This window comes from Triturus cristatus, chromosome 11, assembly GCF_964204655.1.
Source record: "Triturus cristatus chromosome 11, aTriCri1.1, whole genome shotgun sequence".
NCBI classification, from domain to species: domain Eukaryota; kingdom Metazoa; phylum Chordata; class Amphibia; order Caudata; family Salamandridae; genus Triturus; species Triturus cristatus.
In genome coordinates, this window is record NC_140594.1 from 1,036,278,676 (window position 1) to 1,036,291,778 (window position 13,103).

General features: G+C 43.9%; 1 protein-coding gene across 8 annotated transcripts in view; it reads right to left on the reverse strand.

The window, feature by feature from the left end:
• Nucleotides 1–13,103, reverse strand: part of ATP13A3 (ATPase 13A3) — a 478,336-nt gene that overhangs the window by 303,486 nt on the left and 161,747 nt on the right. For all 8 annotated transcript variants that reach the window (XM_085635250.1, XM_085635252.1, XM_085635253.1 and 5 more), the window contains one exon: nt 7,796–7,866. In XM_085635250.1, coding sequence (XP_085491376.1) covers nt 7,796–7,866 — 71 coding nt within the window. The remainder of the gene's footprint in view (nt 1–7,795; nt 7,867–13,103) is intronic.

Here is a 13,103-nt window from a genome sequence, read left to right on the forward strand (position 1 = left end):
TGGGACCGACCCACAGGTACCCCAAGTACCTTAAGGAAAGGGTTGGAATGATTGAGGGGTCCCTCCCAGATGAGAGGCTGGACAGTGGGGAGGATACTCATGTCCTTTGTCCAGTTTCACACCAGAGCGGGTGCCAACGGCCTCCTGAACTGGTTTGGACTGGAGTATGGAAGGAGGGCACAAAATGCCCTTCAAGCAGTCTGAGTGGTGCCCCCACCCTGTCCTAACACACTAAGTCTTCTTTGGGAGGCGGTCACGCCTCCCTATGACAGGATACATATTGTCCTGCCTTCCTCTGCTCGAGCTTCGCTCAGCAGCAGGAGGGCAGATTGTGTCTGTGGTCGGCAGCAGCCATAGTTTGCTGTCCAGGTCTAGAAGACTGGTACCGGAAGCACGGAGGGCCTCCCGGAGGAGCTTTACAGTGCATGGAATCATACCTCTCACACAGTTTACGTTGTGGGGGTATGTTTCCAACATGTTGGATGCCAAACAAGACAGAGTTAGTTATAGCCAGTTTAGCGATGGTCATCGCCACTCTATGTATCGTAATGGCTGATGCACTTACAACCCGGTAGAACGGACTCCGGAGGTTGTAGGGGTGTCCTGCTCATGCAGGGGCACCCTCACACTTAGAACCGTTCACCCTGCCTTCTGGATTCAAAGGCCTGCCTTAGGGGCGAGTTATAGGTTTTAAGTGCAGTGACCTCAGATATAAGGAAACTTATATCGGTCTTAAGTAGTGCTAGCACCAGTTTACACAGGCTGCAATGGCAGGCCTGTAGTCATAATTTGAGTGCTCTCTCATGGGTGGTATAATGAATGCTTCAGCCCATGGGAGATCCCTGGTGTACCCATTCCCTGGGTACCTTAGTAAGGTGAACCCTATTTCTTTCCTCACAGCCCCCCTACAACCCACCCCAACAAAAAAATTAAAGAGAATCAAAGCATTTGGGAAACGGATGTTCCCGTCAGTCAGCCTGGCCTTAAGGTCGTTAACGCCAGCTAACTACTCGGTGATTACAGATATATCCTCCTAAACATGGTCAGCAAGATCTTGCCAGCAGTTCCTGAGGCGCTGCGGTTCTCCCTGGCACATACCATTCAGGATGGTCATGATGCAGCCAAATACGCTACCTGCCTGTTAATCAGTGGGCAAGAACAGGCCTTAGACAAGGTAGCCATTAATGTGTCAGTTAGGGCTTCATTAAACGGCAGTAAGGGCTCAGATGCGGACTGCCCGGCCTCCAAAGTGCCTAAGTGCAGTTTTAAATTTCAGAAAAGGATGGTGTAGGTCCAAGACCTACCTAATCAACACAGCAAAGGAGAAGCTTTTTTTCTGTTGGTGGCCTGGGGGTGAGGAGGGGGGGATATCAGGATAAGTACAGAGCACACTGGCCTCTTGCAGCTCTATGAATAGGTTGTGGGCATTCTAACGTAGGGTAAAATCTCCATTATCAAATTATAATTGGCTTTGATCTTCGTCAAGCAAAAACGCTGATTTACACCGGATGGTGGCTCTGTGGCTGAGGCAATGTCCTGTCTGAATGAGGACCAGGTGCGTCAGGGTGAAACTGAGACGCAACCTCGGTAGAGGCATAAACCAACTCTGTTCGGAGGTGGACCCCAATACCTGAACAGGCCAGTCACCAAAGTCTCCCAGGACTCTTCATAATACCAAATGCCCTTGTTTTCATCATGGACCTTGCTTTTTCTCCATCCCTTCCTCAGAACCTAAAGACTTTCAACATAAACGGCTGGTCTGTGGTACAGGGTATGATAATGAATGCTAAGTGGTCTAGATCTGCTGGGGGTTAAAGGGATGGGGTAAAAGATTACGTTAATCATTTGGGACACGTTACGTTACTTATTTCCAGGAAAGACCCTTCGTAAATTAAATCAGATGACAGAAGAGTGAGTTGGATTTTATGAAGATTACCATAACCCACTGATCTTCTATTCACGGAACCAAAGAAAGAGTAACAAACGGATTTTTAGAGAATAAACAGTTGCTGCCATGCACCATAGGGAGACTGTAAGCTTTGAGATGCGCTAGGAAAATGTACAATTAAACAAACACGGGTAAACTGGCTCAACAGGGTACAAGGTAAAAAACACCCGAACTAGAAGAAGCAAGCTAATGAACCAGATTAGGCAAACAAAGTGATCAGACTGAAAACTCGCGCATGCAGGTGAGATCTGCGCGGCATACCCTGTTGCGCAATCAGTGATCACATGGCAGCTCTCCCAAGCCCTTCGGACCTCGCGAGAACCAGGTTAAGCCTTCAATAAATAATTGAATCACATGTCTCAAAGCAAGAGCCGTGGAAAGCAAGCACATTCCGATCACAGCTGGTTGAAAACACTTCTGAACGCCTGCACGAATCAGTCGTCTATGCAGTTTGACGTAATGAAAGAAGTGAAGCTTTACATATTAGAAAAGAAAACAAGCAGTGGCAAAGCTAATAGTTGTACGTTTAAAGTGGCGATGCTCTGAAGGAAGGAATGAGAGTTGGCGGGTGACGAGAGCAAGATGTGCCCTGGGGAAGGAGAGAGGTACAAAAAAAGATGGCCTGCAAGAGAAATATGGGAAAACATATGGGAAAAAGGGATGGTGTGAAGGAGCCAACAGGTAGTAAAGTGGAAGGGGCGGCGGGAACACACCACCCAGCGTGGACAGAGGTCTATGGTTGAAAAAACTGTTTCTCATGCACTTAAATGCAGGAACTCCTTTGGAGACGGGAAGATACAACCTAAAAATAGCCACAAAGGAGATAGAAATACTCCTCTGGTCTGAGCAAAGATGTGATTGACAAAGACTCAAACCAAAGGCTGAAAGACGCTGGGGAAAAATAAGCCAATGGTTGACTAGCACTCAACCAAAGCCCGCTTTAGGTATAGTAGCAAGAAGGGGTCTGTTGACTAGGATATCAAAACACAGATCCAAAACTGAAAAGACAAAGAACCACCATGGCGGTGTGTAAGTGCACATAAACTTCCTCAAATTCACGTTTACTTCTTTTCAACTTACCCAAACTCATGATTACTTCTTTTCAATGTGAAGCGCTTCCCTTTAATTTATCGTAAATTACCGTTCAATAAACTTTACTACACAACTACAGTAGATGCGGAAACAAGTGAAGCCTTTATGCGGGCAAAAATTGTAAACATAGCTGAAAAGAATTGCTCAAGAGCTTGGAGTTCCTTGTAGATTGGAGTTGTTGGCACCTCGGCCTAAAGATCAAATATATGGAGAAGAGTAAGGGCATGGACATATGAAATCAAACGCATCCAAAAATGGAAAACCTTTTTATATTAACTGAAGAACATGTACACAGTCCAAGCGGTGTTATTCCAAAAACTGCAGCTTTGGCAAGCAGCATTCTGCACGCAACACATGAGCAAAAGTTCAAAATTCCATCTGCAAACAGAAGCCCTTTATTGACTGAAAACTGAGCAGTGCAGTTGCAAAACCCCATGCTTTAGGCAAAATTATTCTTAAACAGCAAAAACCTTCCTCCCTAACCCCCTGCCTTCTCGCTAGCATTTCTATACAGTAGAGGGATACACTTATTTTGCATAGAAACTCACAGAACCAGATAAACAACAGAAGTTCAATTTTATGAATTAGCACACTCATTCATTATCATACAACCGACAATTTAGAACACAACGCCTTATTACCCATGTCGCCATTAATTAGTGGGATACACTAAAAGCCACTTTCTCGGTGGATCCATTATGCACAATTCCAAAACCGGTTTCAATGTACACGTGCTCACGACCCCCATCAAAAGGCTCAAGCACATGGCCCAAAGCACAGGACATACCGAACAAAGTAGCAAAGGATGCATTTCATCCTCTACCTAATCAATGCAGTTAAGGTGGCGCACGGATGGACCATAAGAAGCCCACCAAGAAGGGCAAATTACTTGAACCATTGCTCAAGCCGGCTCGAGCTCACCTAGCAAAGCCTTACATTTGGGAGTGTTCTTAAGTCATAGGAATGTGTCCGTCAAAGAGCCTTTGGTAGCATTTGTAACCACAAATTGACAGTGACATTCTCAAAGCCCCACATTTTCGGTCCACGGAGAGAAGCATTTTGGCATTTGGTATATACCTTTAGGGCAGGGGAAGTACCTGACCACGTTTCCTGGCAAAGTTCCAAGCTCCACTTGCGCACTCTGGCAGGAGATTCCTAGACATTATAATGTAATTTTTCCTCTTTAGGTCCAATGAATCTGGATACCCAAGTACCGAAATCAATAACTGTTGAATTATCCAATCTAAAGGTGTTCCTGAAGCCCTTCTGCGGCCTAAAGTAATCAGCTTAGTTTTACAAATATTGATGACAAGCCCTTTTAATAAAAAAAAATTGAATATATCTATAAAGGTCCTGGAGGTTTGTTGGTGTCTTGGAGATCAATGCGCTTAACCTGCGTAGACTGAGGTTGCTACTTTGGAGACATCTAACAATAGGGCGTTAACGGTACCGATGCTCACAAACTTGTCTAATATACAGAGAAACAACGCAGCGGAATCAGTGAGCAACTTTGACGCACAACCCCTGGTCACAGGGAATAGACTTCCATTTTCCCCATATGGACCACAATGAACTGTAACACAGTTGCCATGGTGCATTTTTTCAAAATTCTAACTAAAGCAGATGGAATACACAGACAATGTACTGAGCTCCTGAGATGCTCCTGATGGCTTACCACTGATCTACAATTACCAAGTACAAAGGTACTTTCTTCAGTGTAACTTATTTCTCCAGGATAAGGTAAGACCTGAACAAATGTGCCACTGTACTTAATTTTGTTCTAAAACTCTCCTACTAGTTTGAGCGAATGTTATGATCACTAACCCAAGATTCCAATCTGGTAAGAAGGACGCGTAAAAAAACGCTTTGGGGCATTGTCCAAGAGGCTCATTTGGTAGTAACTATTGGGTCTTGCAAACCTTATGTAGAAACACTATTTCAGCACTCAGCCAGGAATTGGTAGTGTTTCCCCTCAGAATTGTACTGATTAGGAGCCAAAACAAGGTTGCCCCATAAGATGGGTTCAGATTTATATTTATGTCTGCTGTGACAGTATTGGGGCCCAGGGATTTCCCGTTTGTTGCCTGCTGATTGCGGAGAGAACCTCACTTAATGTGAAGGGTTCTAAAGATGAACAGTCAGCAAACAGCGTAAAATAAGGGGACCGATACTTAGCCTGGTTCAAAATCTCACAGAACAGGGACAAATAGTGTGCCAAAATATGGTCTTGTGTTAAATGTGCTTAAGTCTTGAAGGTGGCATTTTACTACCATTTACTTGCACGTGCCAGTAAAGCTGTCTGCCCCCTGACCTTGCTATCTTAAGATGTAATAGCTAGTGAATGCCCCACTGTCCCTTTTTCACGAGCATCATGGTGTTAGATTATCTCCAGTGATCTATAATGCCCCTAGAATCCTGCTCTTCATAGCAGTCATAAGGTATATCTTGGTTATTCTACAATCACTATCAAACAATGGGTGCACTTCAGGCTTCAGTGGCCTCCTACAAGGGATGGGTTTAGTGAGATGCAAGGTGATGAGTTCACAGATGATCGAGTGCAATGCAATGAGTTGGTTTGAATCAAGAGTAGCATGGTTGGGGTATGTCAGTACAGTTGCAATGAAATTTGCTCTAAAAGGGCGGCAAACTTTACACAGTCCTTCGCTCACTGTTTGTGACTAGTACATTATCACAACCCTCAATGTATGGTGACAGTTTTCTAAAAATCCTAGTCAGAAGATGTAAAACTAGAGTGTAGTGAACACTTTCAGGGGTTTTATATAGCGCGAACTTGACCCGAAGGTATCGGGTATCAGAGCGCTTTACACAAGCACCAGTTGCGTTACATGAGGACACATACATTTTTGTTAAGCACGGGGAGATTAAGTGATTTACCCAGAATCACAGGATGTTGTGCGTCCTTGCAGAGACTCGAACCCGGTTCCCCAGATTTGAGGTCGACCGCCCTGGCCATTAGGCCAAGTCCTCCTCAACCATGAAGTTCCAGCTCAGTTGGCCCATATAATCAATTGTGCTTATTTGCAGACCGTGCACTACTGAAGGTGGGTTTCCTATCAAAGTCAGAGACACATCTGCCATTATGCAGACGAAAACCATGCAATAAAGTTAGCAAATAAAGTTGATGACCAGCTCTTGAACGAAGGCTGATGTACCTACTTACATGTCAGGGAATAAAAAACTAGACATTCCTCCCGAGAGATAGCTATATGATCTCTACATGGTACTAACGTAGTATTAAACTCGCCTGCAACTACTATCAGAGACATTTCTATGTCCTTACCATGTTTTTGGAGCGTGTTCCGCGTGGTGTCAAGAAGATGAAGTGAATGCAATTCAGTTGTATGCATCGTTCCATTATTGTAATCGAAGAATATCAAACGCATACTAGTTTTAAAAGTGAATAGCAAATGCTCCATGTCTCGATAGCCACTGTCAATTTATTTGATCCTACAGTTCAACGTGGACCCATGTAGTTAGTCCTCCCTTATTCCAAGAATGCTGAAAGATGTATACCCCACCATATATATTGCATTTATCAGCCAAGCTTCTTGAAACATGCACAATGGTGTGGACCTGCAAGCAAAATTCCATCGGGTGTGCCCACTTTGAGTAATATACCTGCAACATTCCACTTGAACACATAATTAGATGGAGCCGGGTGGCAGACAACTCTTGTTGGCCAATGAGCCCCTTTATTAGGTTGGCTTGATGGGAGAATGACCGAATACCTGCTGCAGCAGGAGAGGGGACTTGATTTACAATTGCATATTCTTTTTTACTGCAGATTCCCATATTAAAGTATATGGTTTTAAAAAAATGCTACAACTATTCCTTGTTTTTCAGAACCATGTTACTAGTACCTCATGATGGCATTATTGGTACATGGCACAGTAACCTTTAATGCATGCTCTTGTCAGGAGTGTGCACCATTGGTTCATAAAGGCTGGAGACGCAATCAATTTTCAGGATAAAAATCAACTACAATAAATAATTCCCATTTATTTATTTTTTTGCATGAAAGAATATCCTACACGGAAGTACTAAAATCTGGTAAAGCTGAGGTCTGTCTGGTCCTATCTAATGCAAACCACATTCTCCAATGTGTTGACAATTTTGTCATCGATTATATTACTTTTTAATGAACATCAAGTGACATATTTTTTAAAATACGCCTCACCATGCATGCCGACACCTAACCAATTTATGATTGTGGCACAACACTTTGTCGCTGTACGGAGTTAGGTAAAGCTGAAGTTTAAACTGTTGTCACTGGCTACTGTCACTTGGCTCCGTAAATTTGAGTGACTTTGAATTAAAAAAAAAAAAAAAGCATAATCTTTGAAAAATCTTTTGAAGCGGGCATTAGTAGGCAGAATGAGTATATTGTGGGGATTTATTGAAAAATATGATTTGGGGACTATGATGACTTATGACACGGTGTAATTAATGGTTTCCTAACCTATTAACTTCAACAAAAAGATCAGTGTTGGTATGCTGAAATTCAAGTAAATTGAGAATATCGTGATGCAGAGAAGCTTAGCATCGGAATGCAATCTAGAGCACAATTTGATTGCATTAGCAAATAACTTTGAAACATTTTCGTCATCAGTGGACATGGCTGTCAAAGGAGATTGTGAGCATGAGTTCATATTCAGGAATAACTAGTTCCTAAGCACCACATGTCACTAAGAATAACAGACTGAATGCGCTTCGGTGTTAATAAGACATGGTTACCTTAAAAAGTCAAACGTTTGTTCCAAGTCATTCCATAAGTAGATCACGCTGTGGTGTGTGAAATAGCGAACCTGTAAAGCAAACGTTTGACATGTCGCATTACATGCAAAATAAACATACTTGCCAGACAAAGTACATATTTGAATAAACAAACTATATTCATATACCAACACGCACTCCGAATACCATGTATGCAGGGCCGGTGGCAGCCTGGAAAAACTCGAGTGTTATGGTGTAATGGTATGGTAGGCTTAAGTAAGCTATATTTTTACTAGTCACCCATTATTTCCTTTCACAGGAAGGTAATAAAAAGACTAAGAAAATTACTAACTACAAAGTTCCTCAGAGATTACAGCAAAAACGTGTAAATATTTTAGCTTATTTGGACGTGGATACTTGTATTTGGATGCAAATTTGCCATTTACACTCACTAAGCACAGAAGTATATCGATAAATCCGAACCAGAACAGCCAGTTCAATACTGGATGTTCATTTCCCTAACCAGACAGTAGGGGCCTATTATTGCTAAAAACAACAAACAAGCATTGGCATAGCCAATAGGTCTCGCCTTTGGAACCTTACAAGTATTTAGATATACAGTACAATATTCTTGGTGCAACAACATCAACTGTTGCATGTCTAAACACTTCTAAGGTCCCAAAGGCGAGACCTATTGGCTATGCCAATGCTTGTTTGAAAAAACATCTGTGTCACCTCGGAGGAGTTCTGTGTGTGCTGCTCCCTCTGTGTCAAGGTTTGTTAGCTTTTTTCGTCTGCACCTATTTGTTTTATTCTTGACGAAGCTCTGCTTTCCTTATGTATTTGCAGTTTCGTTTTAGTTTCACATTTACAGCCGTTTCTTGTCAGCTGAAAGGTAAGTTATAGGGTCACTGGATATGAACTTCAGAGAGAGGAACTTTAGGCACAAGGAAACCCCAGATGTGCGTTGCTGACACTTGCAGTAGCATGCCTCTGAGCGTGCGAGGTTCTGGAAATTATTCACCAGTAAACCTATGGGGCCCCTTTAACTAAATATAAGATGTAAGAGGACCACAGATTTCATTACTTAAAGAGGCCCGCGCGCCACTTAGTTGGAGAAATTCTCCATTGTAAAATAAATTGCCTAACTAGTACGAAAATAAACGTTTATATTTTAACTGTGACCATGGCAGGATGCACAGCAGACCAATACACTCACTGCTGTATACATTAGTAAATATCTCATGACAGGCACTAATGTATTCTTAGGAATATATTGTTCAGTATAAAATACGTGACAGAAACACACAAGTATGTGCACCAGGTTTGGACTGGGAATACCGCGTCCACGCACCAATGGACCCAATTATTATTAAATACCTAAGAAATGGCCCATGTTTTCCAATTGGGGCAGTTCTAAAATTCAATATAAACTCTGTACAAGTGTTTTGCGATGTATGGAAAGAATGTATGGATTGTGATTGCTGCAGACAGGAAACAAAACTGGCCCCAGCAGACCATAAAACAGGTTGATAAACAGCCAAAAACGGTCCAAAACCTGTGTACACAAAAACCCAAACATGGCTATAGAAAAAGAATAAAGTGCACAAGAAAACAGAAACACGGGCTATGGCAGGGAGCAGTGTGTGCGCTTCAGTTTGTGTGTAAATAAAAGATCGCATACGTAATAGCACGTCTAGAAACTGTGATGTTTGTGTACCAGAGTCGAAGTCTACATCTGTGCACATTGTTGGAGGCAGTGTAGCAAGTGTTGGTCCCACTAGTGCTGGGCACCACTAGTAGGAAAAGTGCCAGCGGCCTCTTGGGCATCAGCCGATCCATGTGTTTGAAAGTGAAAAAGCAGCGCCGTTCTCACCCGTAGTGAGAGTCACCCACTCCCTTGGTCCCGTTTCCAGCGCGCTTCCAAGCAGGGTTGGAGTGGGACCAAAAGAGGCCCGGACACCCTAACAAGCATCCAGTGTTTACGGACCATGGCCCATCATGACACCTTGCTTGATATGGTGTCAGCGGCCTAAGATTTGAAACATTGATTTCAAGTTTTAAAACATGTAGGGCCCGTCTCTATGGGTAACGTTTTCCAGGACAATAAGTAAAAAGGGGAGCATTCAAGCTGAAATGCACATCTAGGTTTCCTCAGAGCAGGTCTTGGCCTGATGCACTTTTCTCAAATGCAGACTTGCACTTATGTCATCCACCCCATAAATGGATGATGCACCCTTACCTCGGTGGAACTGTGCAGCACCCCAAGACATGAGACATAATCAAAGTGCATGTATGGGGTGCATGTCTTGCCCCAGTATGTGCTGCCACACTCTGCACTAAACACTATGTACAACCAATGTAGGCCCAAAGCACTGCTTTTTAATCCGAGTTCCTTTTTTCATTTACACTGGCACTGGTCATGCATATTGTGCTCTTGGAGGGGTGGGGGCTTTAGACACCAGATAAGACTGACAGCACTCAAGCTTCAAGCCTGTGATAATGTTGGGTCAGTGAGCCTACAAGTGGTGCGCGCGCCCGGCAAAGAATTTAAGGAATGCAGCAGGCACAGTGCGGGGCCGCTGCTCGCTCCCGAGCTCCCTAGGCCAGGGGAGAGAGAAGGCGGGACATGCACCCGCCTTTGGCCAATTGCGTGCGGTCTTTCTTAGAAAGGCCAATAGCGTGTGAGCAAAAAAAAAAAAAAAAAAAAAAAAAAAAAAAAAACACGCACAAGCATGTGGTCCACGTTTGAAGTCCTTACTAGAAGCCTCGCAGATCATTGCATGCGCGCTGGCTCAGGTGAGACCTAAAAAGGAAGACTGAAGCAAAACTTAACCCACTGTGGTCTGCTTCTGTTTGAAGCAACGTGCCAGTATTGTATTGTATTGTATTGTATTGGTGTTTATATAGTGCTTACAACTCATGACGAGGTGTCAAATCACTTTTTGGCGAGTAGCCCACTACTCCAGAACCCAAAAAGGATTGGTGGTGGATTAGTATAGAGAAATATGAGCTCATTTGAGAAGTGGACGTGAGTCTGTTAGCTGGACTGAAAAGGGCAGTGGGGGGATAGAAGAGGGATGAGTCTAGAAAGTGTTTATTGGGAGAACATAGCATTAAGATGAGGCTTCAGATGAGTATACAGAGAGGTGGAGGAGGGAAGAATCTCTAGAAATAGATTAGAGAGATAGTAGTAAAATGAGCTGTGGGATGAGTCAAAGGAGGGATAGGCGACGGAAGAATTTCTGAGAGTGATATGGGATTAAGTATTAAAATGAGGTTTGAGGTAATCCAAGGAGGGATAGAGGAGGGAAGAGTCTAGAAAGGGTTATTTTGGATATCATAGTAGTAGAATGAGGTGTGGGATTAGTCAGAGAGTGTAGGTAGAAGATATATTGAGAGAGGTAGAAGGTAGTGTATTGGAGAGTCAACTGCTTTTTGTTTTTTTACAGAAGTACATATACATTTCAAGAAATACACATCTAGATACATACATACATACAATCAAATTAAATGTTTATATACACAGGGATATGCTGGACAGATTGAGAGGGGGCCGACAGAAAAGCACTGTATGCAATGGCGCTGATGATCAAGTTTGTACAAGGGAGACAGAAGTGAGAGCAATAAAGACAGAGGTAGGATAAATGGAGAGGATAAGAGATGTAGTGGGGCATAGAGAGCAAGAGCCAAAGAAAGTGACAGATGAAGAAGTGAAAACAATCAAGAGAGATATAAACGGTGAAGAACACAAGAGAGCAAAGAGAGACAAAGTGAAACCAGAAAGAAAACAGATGAGAGAGTAAGGCAGAGAAAAAGGCAGAAAGATAAATAGTGGGCAAGAGAGCAGTAGCGCTTAAGGATTTTTGGGGACCCGGCAAGGCATATTTTGGCGCTCCCTGTTTGTAACAACTTTGAATTTCATTAGCCAATTTTGTGCGAATTGTAGCCTGCATGATGCCAAAAAAATCATTCAGTAGCAGGGTTCACACAAAAGCAGTTGCAATATGGCTTTCAGGGGACCACAAACAAACTTAAGATAACACTGGGCAAAGAGCGACAGAAGTGGAAGTAGGCAGAGAAAAGGAGAGAGGTCCAAATATAGAAATTGACAGAGGTAAGCTAGAGAGGGAGAACGTTTACTTTACCAGGGGGCCCTTTAGAAGACAATCACTCACTTTGCACATGCCTTAAAATGTATCTAAAGAGAGAGATAGTGAGAGACAGAAAGAGGGAGTAAAGCGAAAAGAAGGCTGAGAGTGAGAAGGGGGGTGAATTACAGAAGGAATGAGTCGTCGGCTTCGGAAGCACTGACAAGGTCCTCTTCGGTGTGCTGGTGTCCCGGAGCTTCGACGTCGTCCCCGAAGATATCGACTGGAACGGAGGTCGAGGAGTGCGCCATTTTTCGTCTGGCCCTTCGATCTCGAATAGTCTTTTGAGATCTAAAAGACTTGCAGGCGGGTCAGTCTCGATCCTCGTGTTCAGGAGAGAAGCAGAGGTTGCACACCTCATGAAGATCGGTGTGGGGGAATTTGGACCCACATCGAGGGCACTTCTTGAATGGAGTTCTTTCCATCAGCCAGGACCGGAGCCTGGATAGGCCCGAAGGCCGCCGTCGATGACTGGAATCGAAGGTGTGTCGAAGAAGGTGATTGAGGAGATCAGTATCTAACAATACCGCGGAGAGCGAGGATTCCGCTTCGATCGTCAAACTGGAATGTTCGGAACCGGAGCGCGAAGTATTACATCCGAGCCCGATGGCGGAAAAAAACAATCTGAGGATGGAGCCGAAGCCCATGCGCAATACGAACCAAGGGAGGAGTCACCGACCTTGTGACTTCCAAAGACTTTCCAAGAGGAAAAACAAACTGCAAACATCCGGGCCCAACACCAGATGGCGATCTATGCACAAGTGTGTAATCTGCAGCTCATATGCCTCGAACAGAGTATTTTTGCTGGCTCAGCTCGTGTTCTGGCTCTTGGAGCCAAGCAAGATCTCTGGTTCGACACTTCCCATTAATGTTTCTGGCCTGCCAGTGCACATCACTACCCCAAAGCCTTTCACTGAAAGGAGTAAACTCCAGCCCTGCCACGCTCAGCACTTAAAGGGTACAGGTCTCTCCATGTGTCTCCTACAATGCACCGGCATGGGGCAGAAGAACTGACACGTAGAGCAGGGATAGCTGGGTAAGGATGGAAGATTGGCACGCGCTTTGCAAGGGAAGGGATGGAAGATGAGGGCAAGGGCTGCAGGACAGCACAAGGTAATGAAGGTGAGGGACAAGAGCGGAGCGTACAGTAGAGGAAAAGTTGACAGGGAATGCAGACA